This window comes from Ceratotherium simum, chromosome 19 (genome assembly GCF_057802395.1).
Source record: "Ceratotherium simum simum isolate JZ-2026a chromosome 19, ASM5780239v1, whole genome shotgun sequence".
Lineage (NCBI taxonomy): Eukaryota > Metazoa > Chordata > Mammalia > Perissodactyla > Rhinocerotidae > Ceratotherium > Ceratotherium simum.
Genome location: NC_141918.1, coordinates 28,130,391 through 28,151,517, shown reverse-complemented (window position 1 = coordinate 28,151,517; position 21,127 = coordinate 28,130,391). Strand labels below are relative to the sequence as shown.

Below are 21,127 nucleotides of genomic sequence, written 5' to 3'. Positions count from 1 at the left end.
TCCACTATTCTAACCCAATTTCTATTAACATATTGCTATATATTTCTCCTGGTATTTTCTCCACTCATAATAATTTAATTTGTAAAACACAATTTAAAAAAATACTCACTATTTCTTCTATTGGAGAATAATACTTGAAAGCAAATGCACTCAATTATTCAACTAACTAATATTTACTGAGTTCCAAATATATGGGAATCACATGCTAGGTACCATGGAGATATGAAAGGTAAATCAGACACGCTTCCTACCCTCCAGAAACTTACGACCTTGAAGGATACTTGTACATAAATATGTAAAAGGTAGCAAGTGATAAAGGCCATAATAGAGATAGAGTTAATGCTCCTGGGAATCCCATTTCTGTAATATCACTTTAAAACATGTGGGACTCACATGCCAACATGTTAATCATTAATGTAAGTACTAAATGCCAGGGCATTTTTAATGATTTCATTATATGGCATTTCATAATGGTCATTAATAGTAATATTTTCTACCAGATTTTTTTCCTACTCAACATCAATTTTCTAGATATTAACAGTTTATTTATTCACTAAACAGTCATGAAATCATCTCCAAAATTTCCTGACTCACGTTGGAATGCTCTGTTGCTTTTAGATGCCATTTCCTGAGCTTATATATATTACACTTCTCTTCAGATAACTTAAAGTGGTGTAGTTGACATTAAAAATATTAAGAAATCCCTAAGTTGTGGTGTGCAGTAAAATTGTATAAGGATAGTTTTGTTTATGGCACGTAAACCAAAATGATGTTCTGTCGGAAAATGCGCCACCCAAGGTAATTCTGTTCTTCCCATATAAAGAGACTCAATGACTGTAAATCCGTATCTTGTCAAAGCTCAACCTTCTTTCTCCTATGAAAGTGTGTGAGGGTCTCTGTAGTTTCAAACCAAATATCATAATCGTTTTGTGTGGTTCTAAATTGTACCAAATATGTTTGGTCTTGGACTAAAGAGATGTTTCATCTTGTTTACCATCTTTTATGCCAAATGATAAAACTGCTGGTATGTGGCTCATAAATATTTTATTAGGTTTTATATATGCATTAAGCTAGCGAGGTGCCTTATTTTCATGAATTTATTACAACAATTTACGTAGTAGTAATAATAAAAATTTGCATTTAAATAATTCTTGTCTCCTGGGAACTCTGAGTGCTTTTGCACATCAATTAACACCGGATGGCAGCGTCATTATTCCCAACTTTATTTTATTATTCCATCTTTATAATATGTTGCTTTGGGTTTTTGTTTCCAGCTGATGTCAATTACCAGGCTGGCTATTATCAGGCCTCACATTGGCCTCCAAAACCAACCCTTTTTGAGGATTAATTACATAACAGAATGATATTGCTCAGCAGAAAGTCCATGATTGAAAGTTCTGCTTTTACCAGATATAGATTAAAAGTCATTCCATGACTTCACTTTCAATCAAAATCTTATCTATCCCATTAAATTACATGGGATTAAGAATTGCTGAAAGTTATTTTTCTATCTTTAACAACTTTTCCTTTCTAACCACCAAATACCTCATAGAAAGAAGTTACTTACACACTAAAAAGACAGTACCTTTAAAAGTGTCATCCTCGGGGTAGTTGTATTTCTCCTCTCTGAAAGTAGAGGTGCTTAACTTGGGATTCATAGAAAGGCAGCAAGGGTCTGTGAATTTCTAGAAATTCCCAAAAGGGAAACAACAAAACACGAGAGAGGTCATCACAGCAGTTGGTGCCAGACTTTTCTTTTTTTCTGGGGAGGAAGATTGGCCCTGAGCTAACACCTGTTGCCAATCTTCCTCTTTTTGCTTGAGGAAGAGTGGACCTGAGCTAACATCTGTGCCCATCTTCCTCCGTTTTGTATGTGGATTGCCACCAAAGCATGCCTTGATGAGTGGTGTAGGTCCACACTCGGGATCCAAACCCGCAAACCCCGGGCCACCAAAGCGGAGCGCACTGAACCCAACCACTATGCCACTGGGCCCACCCCAGTGCCAGACTTTTTAATTCGCTCTTCTAGGGGTATCTGCCTGGGGCTGGGATCCAGTTCTGCTACGAGGACCAGCCTGGGCCCCAGCTTTGAGGCTTCTTTGAGAATTAACTGTAAATTCACAGGTAATTCTCTGATCCTCTTTTCACATTAAAAACAACAACAACAACAACATGATTCTGTTATGCTTAGTTACTTATAATAAATTCCTTCTCTTTGAAATAACTTCCTAAACGATGAGGAAATCCTATTAAATGCTTCACCTATGGCCTTTGTTATTGCTAATATTTAAAACAAATAATTCACAAATGCAACACTTCTGTTTTAGAAGGAAAGCTATGTGAGGAAGAATAGACAGAGAATGATCAGGCCTCTAGTAGTTGACATTACAGTCACTGTATGCACATTTCTGCCAACTCCAAGATGGTGAATTACTGTAACATAGCTCTGCCAAGTGCCCAGTTTCTAGAATCTTTACTGTTGCATATTTTATGAGTTTGCTTTTGAAGCCAATATCTCATTTCCGGCTACTCCAGGGAAATCCCAAACCACTGGAAATTTTTGCATGTGTCAAACTCTTGCAATTTATAAATTTTATTTGAAATATCAGTCTTGTGTATGCTATATTCCATCTATTTAAAAAGGGCAAATACATAGAAAGTGAAAGTACATCTTAGCTAGTTCATCTGCTCATAGGATATTTCATCTATTTCATCAAACTAGGAATTTTGATGATTGAAATTCTAATAATTTTTTGATTGTGTACCATGTGCAGAGCACTATAAGGAGAATAGAAGAGATGTACAATTAAGCTACCAAAAGCTGGATGCTAGGCATTTTTAAAAACATAGTCTCTAAAGGTCAAAATAATCCTGTCACTTAAGAATTATTTTCCTGGTTTTACAGACAAGTAATTGAGGCTCAGAAAAGTTTAATAAATTATTCGAATCCATCCAGCTTATTAGATGTAAAACCATGGTTCAAATCTAGTTAATTCCAAACTCCCACTCTTTTGACTGCCTTCATACTTCACTGTCCTCTTAAAGTTATGGGTCACTCTTTTGAATTTTAATTGTGTTTCATTTAAGAGTTGAACTCTTTGGGTAAAAGTTCATTGTTCAGTGAATCAAATGTAATCCAACCTTTTTAAGGGAGCTTCTCCCTGAATTTAGTATTATAAATATTTAGACATTGTTTTAACCATTTTTTAGACTGTGTTCCTTGGGATGCAACAATAATATGAAAGATTACACCCCTTTGCTTTGAGATATTGTTCCCTGTTTTTCATTTAGCCAAGAGATAAAACACCTATTCAGTGCATAACCTGTTTGGTTATTTTGAAAAAATTAACCAACCGAGTCAGTTTAAAAAGCAAAAACCACACCTATTAGAATGGCTAAAATCCAAAAAACTGATAATACCAAATGTTAGCAAGGATGTGGAGCAACAGGAACTCTCATTCATTCCTGGTGGAAATGGAAAATGGTACAGCCACTTCAGAAGACAGTTTGGCAGTTTATTACAAAGCTGACATAGTCTTACCACACAATCTAGTACTTGCACTCATTTGGGTTACCCAAATGAATTGAAAACATGTCCAGACAAAAACCTACACACAAATGTTTATAGCAGCTTTATTCATAATTGCCAAAAACTAGGAGAAACCAAGATGTTCTTTAAATGGTGAATGGATAAACAAACTGTCGTACATCCATACTATGGAATATTATTCAGTGATTTAAAAAATGAGCTCTCAGGACACAAAAAGACCTGGAGGAAACTTGCTTAGTGAAAGAAGCCAGTCTGAAAAGTCAATATTCTATATGATGCCAACTATATGACATTTTGGAAAAGGCAAAACTATGGAGACAGTAAAAAAATCAGCAGTTGCCAGAGATTAGGGAGGGGAGGAAGGAGAGGGATGAATAGGTGGAACACAGGGGATGTTTAGGGCAGTGAAACTATTCCATCCGATACTGTAGCAGTGGGTACATGACATTACTAAAGGAAAACTCTGTTTCCTCTACTCACAACACATCAGATACCAAATGTGTGGGGGTTTTTCCCATATCAACCAATTCTCCAACTCTCCAGACACCAAATGGGTGTCCTACAACTCAATTCTGACACTATTACCCAAAGTTAGTGCCGACTCCACAGGTTAAGGGCTCAGTTCCACAAGACTGCCCTCCACTTCAGATACCAATCACAAGTGGTGGGCCTGCAGGTTCACACTTCTGTCCGACTTGGCTATAAATCGAGGTTCCCATGACCTTGCCCTCAGGTTTGATAATTTGCTATAATCACTCACAGAACTCAGGGAAATACGTTTACTGGTGTATTATAAGGATACAATAAAAGATACAAATGAACAGCCAGATGAAGAGGTACATAGGGCAAGGTCCAAAAGGTTCCTGAGTCCAGGAGCTTCTGCCCCTGTGGAGTTGGGATGTGCCACCCTCCCACCATGGGGATGTGTTCACCAACCCAGACACCAACCCAGAAGCTCTGCAAACCCCTTAGTTTAGAGATTTTTGAGGAGGCTTCATCACATATGCATGATCAGTTATTAACTCAGTCGCCAGCATCTCTCCCCTCCCCAGAGGATGGAGGGTGGGGCTGAAAGTTCCAAGCTTCTTAATCATGGCTTGGTCTTTCCGGTGACCAGGCCCCATCCTGAAGCTATTCAGGAGCCCATCCAGAGTCATCTCATTAGAACAAAAGATGCTCCCTCCTATCACTCAGGAAATTCCAAGGAATTCAGGAGCTCTGTGTAATATGCTCCGATCATCCCCATCACTCAGGAAATTACAAAGGTTTTAGGATCACTGTGTCTGAATTGGGGGTCAAAGATTAAATATTAGAACAAAAAAATGTTCCCAGCACCCCTGTCACTCAGGAAATTACAAGGATTTTAGGAGCTCTGTGTCACGAACCGGGAGAAGAGATGAAATATACATTTCTTATTATGTCACAGGTGGATTCACGACATTATACATTAGGCAAAACCCATAGGCCTGCACCGCACAAAGATCAACTCTAATGTAAATTTTTGTTAATAATAGCGTATCATTATTTGTTCTCCAATTGTGACAATTGTATCACACTTATGCAAGATATTAATAATAGAGGACATCTTGCAGAAAGTTCCTGTATACCCTCTTTCTCCCCTGTGAGCAGGGGAACTTTCTATATTATCTGTTCAATCATCTGTAAACCTAAAACTTCTCTAACAAAACAAAGTCTACTAATTTTTTTTAAAAAGGAAAAGAAATTTAATAACAGTCAAGGAGGTTGGTTGTCATACTGGTCAGTGAAAAAGTTAATGTAACATTTAACGAGAGGAACTTAGGTACAGAAAGAATCTAATTAAATCATTGTTTAATAATCCATGTTTCATGAGACCTGTCTGCTATGGTCTCAATGCAATTAGGAGTAACAGTTGAAAGCAAGTCTACACTGATATAACCCGTGGGCAGATGTAGATAAGGAAGATAATGCTACTTAAACATTACAAATGTACTTTTAAATCTCCCTCAGGTCTTGTTTTATTTTCACAAAACTTATTCAATCTGAACTTGGAAATCTCATCAAGGCTTTGTCCAAATAGTAAAAGTAGACTAGAACGCCCATAGAGAAATAAAGGCAGAAATAATTGTTTATGTCAATCTAAGCTTTACTAGCCAGAGTTTTTGCAGAGGAGACAGGCTGCCCTATATTTTGCTATTTATGCTTCATATCCTTTTCATTCTATACTTCTGTGTAAGTTACCTCCTTGCATCATATTAGTTTTCAAATAGTGCAGAATCTTCCAATCTGACCTTTCCATGACCAGCAAGAGGAGACTAGGGAGCCTAAGGCATTCCCAAACCCGAGTTTTTGTGTCTAAAATTCTTATTTTGTATTTCATAGAGCTAGAATTCATATATCATATAATATAAAATTATGCTTTTAATCCTTAGATGGATTACAGTGAGGGGTTTAGGTTTAGTTCAGTCTCCTCTTTCTGTGGAACACAGACTCAGAGAAAATATACACTCTATCAAAGGCCACGACTCAAGTTTTACAATGTTGAACCCAATACTCTTTTCATAAGAGAATGCCATCTTGATATGATCTAAACACTTACAGGCCTCTTATCCTGCTAGGTAAGGAGTGAGCGCGCCCTGTAACAGCTGACTCCATAACCATACCTCTGGAGTCTGGCTTTCCACGCTGCAAAAGCCAGAACCTGGGCTGTACCATTTCAACAAATCTGTTTTTAATTTATTATAAAAGTAACATATAATTATTGTAGAAAATTTAGCAGAAGCAGCAGGAGGAGGGGCAGGAGGTGTTGGAAGAAGAAGAGGGGCAGAGGAAGGAAAGAAGCGAGGGAGGGAGAGGAGGAAAAAAAGAAAAATCACTTACAACTTTACCACTCCGAGGTAATGATGTAAGCATTTTAGTGCTTATCATCATGGATGATTTGTAATAGTCTAGACACTCTTGTTCCCTGCCTTTTTCTATTTAACATCTTACCATGGGAGGCAGTACAGCTAGAGACAGAAGATGGCAGAAACTGTAGCTAGCGGACGAGAAGGCAAGCTTCAGAACTAGACTGCCTGGTTCATACCTTGGCTCAGCTTCTCACTAGCTGTGTGATCTCGGTTTCCCATCTATAAATGGCGATAATAATAGTAACTACTTCTTCACAGGGTCCATTGCGAGGATTCAATGGCTTGATATATCTAAACCACTTATAACAGTGCCTGACACAAATTACACTCTATATGTCGAGTCAGTAAACTTTTTCAGGAAAGAACCAGATAGTAAATATTTTAGGCTTTGCAGAGTCCTATGGTTTCTGTTGCGACTCCTCAATGCTGCCTTTGTAGCACAAAAGCAGCCATAAATGAATGAGCATGGCTGGGTTCCAATTAAACTTTATGGCCACTGAATTTGATTTTCATATAACTCTCACATGTCATGAAATATTATTCTTTTGATTTTTTCAACCATTAAAAAATGTAAAAACCATTTTAGCTCACAGGCTGCACAAAAATGGGCGGTGGGCTGGGCCTTGGGCCACAGTTTGCCCACCTCTCTTCTATACAATTTGTAGACATTATTATGTCTCTAATATCTTTCTATAAATTATTTTTAATGGCTGCTTAGAACAAGATTGTTTGCATGTCCTGCAATTTACTTAGTCCCCTATGGTAAGAATTCAGGTTATGTCCAGTGTTCATTATTATAAGCCACCCTCCAATGAATATCCATATAGGGGTAGCTACCAAAATGGCTGGCAGAGCCTCTAGAAAGAAACAGACTGAAGAAGTAGCCTTGAAAACTAATTTTGTATAGTTATAGCAAATTTCAAACATGTTTGAGAAGGAGCTTTATAATATATATTCACGTACATAGAACTTACTCTGTACCACGTACCATTCTAAGGCTTTATATGTATTAAACCATTTTGTCCTCAAAACAGTCCTATGAGGTACAAGTGCAATCATCATCATCATCATTCCCACGGTACAAAAGAGGAAACTGAGGCACAGAAAAGCTAAGTAACTTCCCCAAGGTCGCACAGCTAGCGGGTAGCAGAGGTGGGATTCAAACCTGTCTGTCCCGCAGTACGGCCCATGTTCGTGAATACTATGCTGCACCGCCTCTCCACTGCAGGAACTTGGCGAGTGTGCCCTTCCAGGCACTACTTTATAATGTACCTGCGATATTTTTTATATTTAGATGATGTTTGGCAAGCATGAACGACCTCATACTCTAATAACCAGCACAAATTCCATCTCACAATGGGACACTTCGGGTGGAAACTGTAAATGCCCATCTAACCTTCCTCTTTTGTCCTGCAACCCCTCCTCCCATGCCAACTCTTTCTTAATTTGCCCTGCATTTCTTACCCTAAATAGGTGTTCTCTGTAAACAGTAAGGATTGATTGGAGCATAGTTTCATATCTTGTTTTCCAATTACGGTCCCAAATCAGCCAAATTCACGCGGCAAATTCGGGTGGAGCTTCGCCTACAATGGAGGGCCCCGCACCACCATGGGAAGGCAAATTTCGGATAAGTACTCTCCTTCCTTGACAACAAAACAGTGGCTCCTGTGGAAGTCTCTCCCGCCTGGCCCCCCGCAGCGGCAGGGCTGGCTTGCCCTGGCCCCTCGCCGGGTCCCCGAGGGCGACGTCCTGCGTCCGTGTGGACCAAACCGCCAGCCTCAGACGCGCTCTTCCCGGCCCTTCCTGCTTGTTCTGAGATGCGGGCAACCGTCCCAGAAAGGAGTTACACGAGTGCGTTGCTCGACTTTGAGGGGGAATGAAGAGTCTAGTTCTCATTTCTTATCCTGATTTCTCTCCCTGCGGGCACCCTACTGCTCGAGTTATCCCCACGGGGATGAGCAACCAACGCCGCTGGTCGCAGGATGTTGCCCGCCCCCTACTCATGTCCAAACAAGGACAGAATCGAGAAGTAAAGAGGAAACGAGGAAAGAAAGAAGCGGGTGTTTCAAACTGATCGCGGCTGTGCAGTGCAGACGCGGCGGTGGAGTCGGAGGAGCGCGGCTGGAGTCCTGGCCGAGCCCGGGGCTCCGCCCGCCGGGGGGCGCCGGGGCGGCGGGCGCGTGCGCGGTGCGGCCCCAGCCCCGTGCCGCCGCCGCGATGACTATTTTAGTCAAAGCCGCTGCCGGCGCGGGGACCCGGCGTGGGCGGAGGAGCCTTCCGACCCGCCGATCGGCCGAGGCTTTCGCGTCGGGCGCCCGTCGGGTCGCCGTGTCCCCCGCGCCCCGCTGCTGCCGCCCCAAACTTTGGCCGGCGCCGCCCAGGCTCCGTGCCAGGGACAAGCCAGGTAAGGAGCGGGGGGCGCAGCTGCCGCCGACTCCCCCCGCGCGCCCGGCTATTTGCAGCCTCGAGCTTCCGGGGCTAAATCTAGAAGCGAAAGTTGGAGCCCTCCTCCGCTGGGAGCAACTTCGCCGACCCCGGCGGAGGCTGCCCGGTCCCCGTGCCTCGGCCGCGGGGAGCCCCGCCCTCTCCCGCCGGCCGCGCCTTCGCGGGGTTCCCTGTCCTTGGAAGCCGCTCTTCACCCTGGGTCTGAGCGCCGCGGCCACAGACCCTCAGGTGTCAGCGGCCGCGACTCGGGTCGGGCAGCGCCAGCGTCCCCGGGCGCTCGGGCCCCATCGGGTGCCCGTTCCCGCGCTGTGCCCCGAGCAAGCCCTGGGTGAGCTCGGCTTCTCCCCTCCCCGCTTGGTGAGCTCCTGGACCCTGAGCCCACTAGGGCTCCCCCTGCCCCTGTAGGGCCGCCGGGTCCTACGCGGAGGCAGCGCGCAGCCGGGCGCACCGTGTCGCCCACCTCTGCCGGGCGCTGGGCGTTCGAGGTGGGGCACGGCGCTCGCCGCACGCTCCTCATGAACCGAGAGCTCCGGGTCAAGGAGAACAGTTGACACTGACCCTCTTTCTTTAAGGAGCAAGGTAAGCAGGGCCCCTGGGGAGCGCAGATGGCTGGGGAACCGGTGCTCCTCGCCACCCACCCGCGCCCCGTTTACGAGGCTTTGGGAAACGGGTTGTTGGCCAGACGAGTCCCAGAAACTGCTTGCTTTGAAGCAAGAATAGGTGCGAAAAGACTGTTAGCAACGTAATGCCCTTTGCCATTCCGACGATGTGCGAAGGTTCCGTTAGAATTACAGAATGAATTGAGTAAGTCTACCAGCACGACTTTTGCTCACTGCTATCTTTTTCATTTTTGTAGTTTGGTGAAGGGTTAATGTTAGTTTCACCATTTAGCCCTGCATACACTATTTGAAAACCAATAGATAAACAGGAGTTTACTAGAACAGGTAATTTCAGGAATTAGACTCCAAGGAACTAATAGGAGAAAGAAAATTTCTCTTGATTTAGTTAAAATTAATCTGAACCTTTACCAATTTACCAGTCCAACCTTCCTCATTAGACCCATTCATTCTGTGTATAAAGATTAGTTCGGTGTAAGCCACGTAAATCCCTTTAGTAGTGATCAAAGGAAGCTGAAACTGTCAAGATCTGATCGATATTTATTGACAATAGGTAACTGGCATTTTAAAATAGACATATAGCTAAATAATAGACAATAAATTATGTATAATAAATATATGATGTTAATTATTATACAATATATAATACATGTAGAAAATTAAATAAATGTGTAGACTGTATATATATATATATATATATATATATATCTTTAATAAGATGTGGTGCATCAAAATATGTTGAGGATTATCCTACCTTTTAAAACTTCATATTACTATTTCCCTGGTTCTTGGGTCAATAGATCATAGTTTTCCTATCAGTTCTCTTGACCAGAAATTGGTATTTTTAGTGCGATTTAAGAACTTTTAAAAGCCTGAAACTGAACTACAGTGGATTAGTTGGCAATACAGGTGTAATCGGGTGGCTGTGAGGGGGAATTTATTAATTAACTTACTGTACAAATGTGTATTAGAGCCACAAGCTATTAAAACTTGAAGGAGTTTCAAAGACCATCTAGTCCAGTTGTCCCTATTCCCAGGAAGAAGCGGACCCAAGGAGCAGAAGTGACTTTGCCTGGCTTATGTGGCTGCCCGGGGCTTGTGGTGTAGAACCTGACTCGCTCAATCTCAGGAAGGCAAGGCCCTCTCCTGTCTTTGCTGCTGGGGTTTGGGGAGACCAAAAAGTGATTTCTGAAAGTGTTCGTCATGTCTGTGTACCTTCCATGTGGCTTTCACCTCTGCCTCTGGCATTCTCTATAGAGGCTAGGCCTTGGATATACAAAGATAAATATGACGTTGTCCCTGCCTCATAGAGAACATAGGATAGTTAGAAGAACAAATAGGACAATGGGAGTGAAAGCTTGTTCTAAAGTGCCATGGAAATGGTATGGTGACATTAACTTATGAGTGATAGAGGACATTTAATATCATTCTCCCTCCTGCAGAAATTATGAGATCAATTCTGATTTGGTCCTTGAAAACCAACTTTTGGATAAATAGATTTATTAAAATAATGATATCTCCCGTCCCAGTAGGCTTATATTTTTATTGATTCAAACATTTGGAAAGTAGTTGACTTTTTATGATTCCTTTCTGCAGCAAATCAATAGCTAAGTCAACTATTTCTCATATTTATGAGCTATTTCAGAATGATGGGAAGAGATCTTTGACTCGATTATTTCATTCACAGTTTGTAAATTTGTGTGTATGTTTATCATCTTAAGAGATGTGGAATTCTTTCACATTTATCTATTAATGTCCTTTCAAAATGTCCAACCTTACCAGTTATTCTACCACCTAAAACCTTTACTTTAGTATGATGAAAAAAATGGAAAAGTATAGCTTATTGCATGACCTTATTTGGAAAGAAATTCATATTTATAAATTAAATTTAAAGGCATTTTGGGTCCCCATTTGGAATTCTTTCCCTGAAACAAAACAATTCACATATTCTATAAATGTACATAGTTTTTATTGGGGCCAATTTGTATGACTAATAATAGAGTTTTATAAATACCAGACCAAGGACAGGTAATATAGTCAGGAAATAGTGCCACTTTGTGTTAAGGTTTATGTAAGCATGTGTAAAATGTATATTCTTTGAAATGTATTTGCTACAGATTTTAATATTAAATAGTTGATTGTATATTCATGACCCTTTCTATATATATATATATATATATATATATATATATATATATATATATATATATATATATATATAAGAAAGCTGGAAGTTTACTACTTTTCAATTTGTGAGATGTTACCAACTAGAATTTTTATAGGAAAGAAAGTAGAGATTTAAATTACACAGTAAAAGAAGGAGTAAATGTTATATCTCTCTGTGTACATATAAATGATTATAGTAATGTATTTATTATGTGCATATATAATGTAGAATGAATATATGTATGTCGTAATGATTTAACGACAGTATAAATTTAGAGCCTTCCAAATATCCTAAGGCTTCAAATAGTAAATATTTCAAATAGTAAATATTTTCAAAAATACTTTCTGAAAGTATTCAAAAAATCAATTTTTCCAGTTATTTTTCTTGTGTTTGAATTCAGTGTCACTAGTGGGAATTTGATGGAAGGCTATACTAAATAACTTTGTAATTGCTAGGTTTATCAACACCGGTGATTGTCTTTTAGACTAGTTAATTCCCTCATTCCTCTCTCTCCCACCATGTATGTTTATATACAGATATATAGAGATATATACAGATACTCAGATACATATATATATATATATATGTCAGGGAATAGTTGTACACTATAATGCTAAGTATTTTATGTATTTCATTTCATTTAATCATAAAGTCAAATGAGATGTTATTATCATCATATAATAGATAAGGAAATGGATACATTTAATAGGTGACAGAGCTGGGATTTGAACGTGGGTCTGCTTAATGGGTAATCACCAGAGAAGTCTGTTTACCAACATTTAGTTTACAGAAATAATTTTGGTATAACACCTATAGGGGTGATAAGATACAGCTGCCATTTTTATGACTGTCTTTTCATTTATTTGTTTTTATAGGAATTTTCGAGATGAATTATACTGAGTCCAGCCCATTGGCAGAATCAACTGCAATAGCTTTTACACCTGAGTTAGAGAGCATCATACCTGTGCCTTCCAATGAGACCACTTGTGAAAACTGGAGAGAGATACATCATCTAGTTTTTCATGTAGCAAATATTTTTTTTGCAATTGGGTTGATTATTCCAACTAGTCTTCACCTTCATATGATACTTCTTAGGGGGATGTTTACTATAGGTAAGATTCTAGCTGAGAGTTGGTATAGCTTTTCTGTAACTGGCATCAGATGGGCTTTGTACTGGGGGCTTCAGAGTAGCCCTTGTCAGGTCTATAGCATACCAAAAATTTAAGTCTTCATTAGAGAATTAACAGTATATCAAGTAACTTAGAGCATAGGCCTTCACATGCCACATCTCTCCCTTACTTACTTTAGATAAAACTAAGTATGTTTTCATATGTTGCTTAGATTTTCCAGATATCAGAAAAGCCATTTGTGTGTAAGAGTGTGGACTCTGAAGCCAGATTGTGTGATTTGAATCCTGGTTCCAACACTTGCTGTGTACCTGTGGCAAGTGATGTAACCTTTCTATACCTCAGTTTCCCCATGTGTCAAATATGGGTAAAAATTATACCACCTCCTGGGGTTGTCATGACAAGTAAATGAGTGTGTGTGTGTGTCATATATATATTTGACTTATAATAGTGCTGGCACATAGTAAGAACTATATAGTCTTAACTATTATTATTTGAATAGGCATTTACTTGCTGTGGCCAGTAGAGCAACATTGGGAACAAAAGCAATTACCCAGACACAATAGTTCAAGTTAAACTTTTTTGGGGGCCCCAGTAACCCTGATGAAGCAGGTTAAATTAATTCACGTCAAAATACTAAAATGATTGAATTATTTTAGCCATTGATTCTTGACAAATTACTCTGATTATTTCCCTGATGATTCATTCATTCAGGTGCATTTTTGAGCACTGGTAATGTGTCAGACAAAGCTTGAAGAAGGCAGTCTCCATCCTGGAGAAAGACACTTTTGGGGGCTGGAGAGAAACAGATGGGTGGTCACATGTGACATGTCAGATGCTGTGATGCAGGTGTGCCCCTGTGCCAGGAAGAAATGGAGAGGATAGGCTCAGCAGAAAGGTGGAGCAGGGTCCCATTGAGGAGATGACACTAGAGCTGGCTTTATCCTGGAAGATGAGCAGGGTTTCTTTGAGTGTGAGTGTGTGCGTTATCCAGGTAAAAGGCACAGAGGAGAGGGAAACTCAGATATTGAGGGACAATGAACAGTAGCTCATTGTGCCTGAAATAGATGAAAAATGACAAGGAATCGTCAAAGAAGAGGCTGGAAGGGTAGCTAGAGGGTCGCTGGTGGGACTTCTGTGGCTCTTGCCTGGGAGTACAAGATAGGGATTACAGCAGGAGGAGCAGAATGTTGAATGAAAAAAAACCACACCCTATAAAAATTATGAATTTTAAGACAGTTTTGGAGGTGGAACAGACCAAGGAGATCACTAGTCTAACACTTTATAAATAGAGAAACTGAGGCCTGGAGAAGTTAAGTGACTCATCTAAAATTAAGACCAGGAGACAGTGGCAAAACCAGGACCATGATTCAGGTCCTCCAGCTTCCCACTCTGTCCTTCCATTACATTACCCTGTCTCCTTAAGTCATAATATTTTAGATTTCTTCAATATTTGCTGTGTAATATTATTTAAAGAGCACTTAAATTTTCACATTTTGGGCTATTATTCAAGTGCCCCAAATCATTCTGATGAAATAAAAAATTGCAAATGAATAACTTTTTAAAGTGGGAGGTTTGCTTTTATGTGTGTATGTGTCATTGATATATGTGTATCATATTGATAATTTTATTTTAAATTAAGAATAATAGGGGCAGCCCCGTGGCTTAGCGGTTAAGTGCATGCGCTCCGCTGCCTGCGGCCCGGGTTCGGATCCCGGGCGCGCACTGTCGCACCGCTTCTCCGGCCATGCTGAGGCCGCGTCCCACATACAGCAACTAGAAGGATGTGCAACTATGACATACAGCTATCTACTGGGGCTTTGGGGGAAAAAAATAAATAAATAAAATTGTAAAATAATAATAATAATAATTAATTAATTAATTAAAAATAATATATTGACTCTCCCATCATAAAATTGATCAAAAGAAACTGCAAATGTGTACAAACGTTTTGGAAAACAATTCTTCAGTGTCATCAAAAGATATAAATTTCATTCCCTTGACTTACTGTCAGGTAATCCACCCTAAGCAGTCACAAAAACAGATAAATTTTTATGTATGAAGATGTTTTGGCTACTTACCAAAAATTACACCCCCAAAAATCTCATCTGTTCACCGGTAGGGAGATGGTTAAATAAATTATGATTTAATCAGTTGCAGTCATTAAAAACTATGTATGGGAAGAGTTTTAATGAAATGGGAAAATCATTACAATAAGTAAAAGAGTAGGTTTTTAGATGTATATTCATTAGGTTTGCTGTCAGGTAAAAATACATAAAGTCTGTAAGAAAATGTTAAATATAAATAGTGGTTTTCTTTAAGTACATAGTAGAATTATGGATATTTTCCCCTTTTAAAAAATATTTTCTGAGCCAGCCCTGATGGCGTAGTGGTTAAAGTTTGGCACTCTCACTGTTTCAGTGGTCCTGTTTGTTTCCTGGTTGTGGAACCACACCACCCATCTGTCAGTTGCCGTGCTGTGGCAGTGGCTCACATAGAGAACTAGAAGGACCTACAACTAGGATATATAACCATGCAGTGGGGCTTTGGGGAGGGAAACAAAAAAGAGGAAGATTGGCAAAAGATGATAGCTCAGGGCAAATCTTTCCCTGCAAAAAAAATATATATTTTCTATACTTTACAGATTTTCTGCAACAAAGCATGGGTTGTTTTTTTTTTTTGGTCATCAGACAAAAAACAATGTAACTTAATGTGATGTTGGGCTTCAGTATTCCTAAAATGTGTTTGGTTTCTTTTACATACAGAGGATAACAAATTTATTAAGCTACATGCTGAAGCTATTCTAGACATGTAACATGTGAACTTGGTTCTTCAACAGGATGTACCCTTTACATCGTCTGGGCCACTCTCTACCGATGTGCCTTGGATGTCATGATCTGGAACTCTGTGTTCCTGGGTGTCAACGTTTTGCATCTTTTATATCTTTTGTACAAGAAAAGACCGGTAATTACTAAAAATTAATCAAAAAGGAAGAGATTTTAAAGCTTAAAAGCTTTTAAATTACTTTGTTCAGACTTGAGAATAAGCATCTAACATCTTTATTCCCTTTAATATCATTTCTTTGAAAATTAGACTTTTTGTTTACATATGCCTGAAAGTGAAACATTTGAATACATGAAATTTGTTCTACAGACAAGTTTTTAAAACTTTTTAAATCATTAAGGCAATTTAGACATGAGAGAACATGACAATTTTCTCTCTTTTTTTAGTTGTATAACTTCATTATTTCTTTTGTCTATTGATATTCATATATCACTTGGGAATATCTTTGCCTAGTTATAAAATTAATTACTCATAGGCAACTTCCATGAGCATACTAATGATTGATGAATAGCTCATGTTATTTTTTTCATGCTGTTTTTTTAAATGTAATGACTATTTTTTTCTCTTATGCCCAAAATATTCATTTATGGAAGTCACCATTTTTGGTGAGTTGTTACCAAAACACTAGTATTTAACTTTTTCTTTTCAACACTGGTTGATCTTGCTGTGTTTCCTTGGTCATACCAAGAACAAAAAGATGTGAATAGAATAGGAAAACAGCATGGCTCCTAGAAATCACTCCATTCGTGTTTACTGACTACCCAAAGCACACACGAATATTCAGTAAAGTAAAAGATATAATACTTGCCCTAATCCTATGTTCAAGGCCAGACATGGGTGTAGAAAACTAGTAGAAAATAAGACAATTCATAGGAAATTACAATTTGAATGACACAGATGATATATGTAATAGGTATTCTACTAGATTGTAACCTCCTCAAACATTATAACCCAGTTTGTTTTGCTTACCATATTAGTCAGTTTTCTCTAGTTTATGCTGTGTAACAAACAACCCAAAAATCTCAGTGACATATAGCAGCAACAGGCTTTTTTGCTCACTCGCCTTAGACATGGACTCTGGCAACTGTGTATCAGCTGTGACTTTGTTCCCTGTGTCTTCATTTTAAGTCTCTGCTGAAGAAGCAGATTCTGTCTGGACGTGCACTCTCATGGCAGAGAGAAAAGTCCCAGAGAACAAAAGAGAAATACCTAATGTCTCTTAAAACTTTGGCTCACATTTCATTGGTCAAAGCAAGTGACATGGCCAAGCCTGATAATGTGGGAGTAGGATGGGGTAAGGGGATAAACAATCCTCTTCTGAGGGGTGGGAGCAGCAAATCATTGGGAACAATAATATCATCTACCACACTTACTGTTGTATTTCCTGTTCCTGTCAACCATGATTGACACATCATAGGTGCTCAGAAAAACATTTGATGAGTGGATGCTTTCAAAGAGAAGACTTAAGGCTTCATGAAGGAATTGGGGCTTGAGCTAAGTCTTACAGGATGAGCAGATTATGAAAATGAGTCAATAGATTTTTCAGTTCATATGTTCATTACTGTGTCACATTGGCTAGTGCGCATGCTGGAAATGAGACATATTTGTGAATAAATTATTTTAAACACTCATTACTAGAGCTCTGGAGTAGACGAGGTAGATGATGGTAATAATGAGGATTATGGTTTCAGAATATCAGAACTTGCTGGAACCCAAGTTCTGAACAAAAGGTTCAGAAGATGCTGATGTGATGGTTGCACTGAGGAAGTAAATCACTTAGTACCTGTGCTTTTGTTTCTTCTCAGACTATCAGTCTACATTTTTGAAAAATATAAGTGCTGATTCTTCATTAGAATGAAACAGCAGGACAAGAGCTTTGCAGATGCTGCAGTGACATCTGAGCAGCTCTCTTGATCTGGGTCTACCAGCTTCATAGTGTAGCTGCCATAGATTTCATTGGGATGGATGATCATTTGAGCCCCAGTGTTCATTCACATGCGGTACAGTTTTCCCAGACTGATGCTGGGCCCACAGATGGGCTGTGACCTGGGCCTTGGATAGTCTGACAGCAGGGACAATTTTGCTTTTCTCTTCTCCAGTAGCTAGCTTTACTTGTCAGGGGATTCTCCATTCTACAGAGTTTATTTTAGCTTAGAATGAAATTGCTGCACTGAAACCATTTTATACTCTTTACTTTGCTTCAGAATAAAAAGTGAGAAGCAATGTTTGTAGCCGTGGATGTTTGTTTTCCTATCTTGATGCATTAAATAATAATTACATGTAGATACGGTGCTTAATGCGTATGTTTTCGTGAATTTGTTTCCACGTTGATTCCTATTTTATGTGTTTATTTTCTTGCTGTAATATTTCAAGGTTAGTATAATTTCTTTCTGTGAAACAAAATTGTTCTAAAAACGAGAAGGTTTTATATTATTTATAGAAAATGCTAAGACTGGGAAGGTGAATGTTGTGACAATATTCAGAACCTCCACAGTTGCTTTATGGCTCAGAGGAAGAGATGTGATCAGTAGTGCAAATCTTCCCCATATGCTCTCCGAGTTCAGTTTAACTGCAAAAGTGCCGTTTTAGCATGGAAACTTAGATCACCACTTACTCTCTGTGTAAGATTCCATTTGTTTGTTGTCTAAACCATATTGAGACCACGGAAGCCAACGTTTTGGTGTTGCTACTTTAGTGCAGCATCTCATCATTGCTGCATTTCAGGTGAAGATTGAAAAGGAACTCAATGGCATCTACCGGCGGTTGTTTGAACCGCTCCGTGTGCCTCCAGATTTGTTCAGAAGATTGACTGGACAGTTCTGCATGATCCAAACCTTGCAAAAGGGCCAGACTTATGCTGCAGAGGATAAAACCTCAGTTGACGACCGTCTGAGTATTCTCTTGAAGGGAAAGTAAGTACTCTGTGGAAATTGGAATTCCCAGGTTGCCTTGAATCTTATCATGGCCTCTGGGTAGGAAATGAATGTGGAGGGGAAGCTTGCTAACTAATGGAGGAAGCAGTCACAGAGTTTGTTGCTGGTGAAATTTCATTTTACCACTGCATTTTAGAATGCTATAGAGCAACATGTTAAAGTTACGTAGGATTTGCTGCTCTGAATCTTGTTGATGTCAGGATTCTCAATTGTTAATATTTTTAACCTTTTATTTAAAATTAATGAGCCAACACTGAAGTAGGTTTAAATCAGGTATTAAAATTCAAGAACCTTATGCATGTTTCAGAGGTGATTTATTTTTTTGAATATTACAAAAATACAACTTCTGGGAATATCAGTCTTCTGGGGAGAGAGCCAGTGTATATTGTTCTGGCATAATTATTATTAATGTTAATAATAATTTAATAATTGTTATAATGAATGTATAATATTAAATATTATAGTAATTTAATAATTATTATTTCTCTCTCAAAAGTGTCTGAGTTTGAGTAATAAATTGTATGGTCACCCCAGCTATAAGAGCGATGATGACCATTGGAAGGCACATGTCTGGTTCAACAGAGGATGCTTTTTTTTTCTGGTTGTTGGTGAAACTTATTTTGAAATAAATACTTGTGCTTCAGGAAGTGCTTTTAATTATGTCAGTCATCTGTGGAATGTTTCAAACTTGCGTACAAAATTCAAACCCATTAGATTATGGAGATTTTAAGGATTGTCATGTTATTTGTGAACTATTATGTGTTTATTGACATTAATTTCTGTCATCAGAATGAAGGTTTCCTATCGAGGACATTTTCTGCATAACATTTACCCCTGTGCCTTCATAGATTCTCCTGAATTTAGATCAACTCAGATGCACAAAGGTGAAAAATTCCAGGTATGCTTTGGCATGATTTTTAAGAAGATTGAAACTAGTTCATGTCTCATTCAAAATCCAAAGGATATTAATAGAAAAGTGGCCATGATTTATTGAAAGAAGAGATGACCGTATGGTATAGATAGTATGATCCCATTTTTGTAAAACTTAAAATAGTGTGTATACATGCACAAAAGAGGTCTAGAAAGATATATCCTAATTTGGCCATGGCGTTAACACTGTTAACCCTGCGTTGTGAGTTTGATTGCTTTTTTGTTTTCTTCCTTTTTGTTTATTTGAACTTTTACAATTTTTCCACTGAAAACATCTAATGCTTTTATTATGAGAAAAAAGGAAAATGTCAGTTGTGGATAATCAGTGTTCCTAAAATTCGTAATTGGTTACTTTTATTGGGGAAAAACAGAAAACTGGCTTTGCCCTAGAGAACTTTTGTTAATCCTTATGAAAAAAAAAATCTAATGACCTCACTGTTTTATATTTAATGAATATGTTTAAGGGCAAAGAATGAAGTTTTTCATAGTTATAATAATTTGAACGTGGACCACTCAGCGTGATTCTTTTTCTGTCTTAAAAAAAAATGCTCCGTTACATGGCACTTCGTTTTGATTCTTTCTGTAAGTATCCAGTCCTGTTTTATTTCCCTCATTACTGGTAGGAAAGTAGCCAAGAAAAAGGGTGCGAGTTTCCTTTAAGCTCAGCCTCTAAATAAATAGCAGTAAGGAAATATCCTGAGAACAAGGTTGCTTATGAGCCAGAGGGTAAATGTATATAGGTAGGAAGTGGAATAGAAGGGGATATTGTCGCCTGAGGGAGGAAAAGTCAGTGTTTCTTGATGACAGATCTTATTTTGGAATCTCCTTTTGAGATACTATACAATTTGGGATGCCGCATGGAGATAAAAGGACAATTTACAGACACACAGTTTAGTTTAGTTTATTTACAGTGGTTTCAGCCCTGCCCTGCTCCCACCCTGCCTGAGTAACCTGCACAACTTGTTAAAATTATGTATATTTACTAGAAGGTCTCATATAAGTTCACTAACTGGCTTCACTGCTGTTCCCAAGCTGGCTAAGCTTAAGATACAGAAGGAGAGTGAACGCTGTGTCCTGGCTCCCCTAGTTTACACTCTCACCTTGTGTTTGTGAGGGTCAGCGGTGCACTGAGAGTAACCTTCTTATTGTATCTTTATTCACCACCTTCTGCAGACTAGTACAGGGCCACTTCTTTCCTCTCGCCTTCTTTCCTCTGACCTCCTTATAATTTCTTTATCCAAAGCCCAAGTTTTCCATGCTGTATCCATTTCTTCGTGTATAGTGGCAAGTGGTTTTACACAATAGCTCAGTCTTATGTACTCCTGAGGAGACTGGGATTTGGGAGAGGATGGGAACTGAACCTTTTTTGTTTCCAGAAACAAGTGGCCCCTGAGAGGCCAGGGATATAACATGTACTATCTTTTCCACTGGACCTCAAATTATATTATACAGTCATGTGCTGCATAACAGCATTTCAGTCAACAACGGACTGCAACAGTGGTGTCATAAGATTAGTACCATATAGCCTAGGTATGTAGTAGGCTATACCATCTAGGTTTGTGTAAGTACACTCCACGATGTACACATGACAAAATCGCCGAATGACGCATTTCTCAGAGTGTATCC

General features: G+C 39.1%; 1 protein-coding gene across 1 annotated transcript in view; it reads left to right on the top strand.

Annotated features, from left to right (window-relative positions):
• Nucleotides 1-8,655: 8,655 nt before the first annotated feature.
• Nucleotides 8,656-21,127, top strand: part of POPDC1 (popeye domain cAMP effector 1) — a 35,591-nt gene continuing 23,119 nt past the window's right edge. Inside the window, exons 1-5 of the mRNA XM_087443939.1 lie at nucleotides 8,656-8,842; nucleotides 12,543-12,779; nucleotides 15,634-15,758; nucleotides 18,363-18,550; nucleotides 19,361-19,469. Of these exons, the coding sequence (XP_087300065.1) occupies nucleotides 8,656-8,842; nucleotides 12,543-12,779; nucleotides 15,634-15,758; nucleotides 18,363-18,550; nucleotides 19,361-19,469 (846 nt within the window). The remainder of the gene's footprint in view (nucleotides 8,843-12,542; nucleotides 12,780-15,633; nucleotides 15,759-18,362; nucleotides 18,551-19,360; nucleotides 19,470-21,127) is intronic.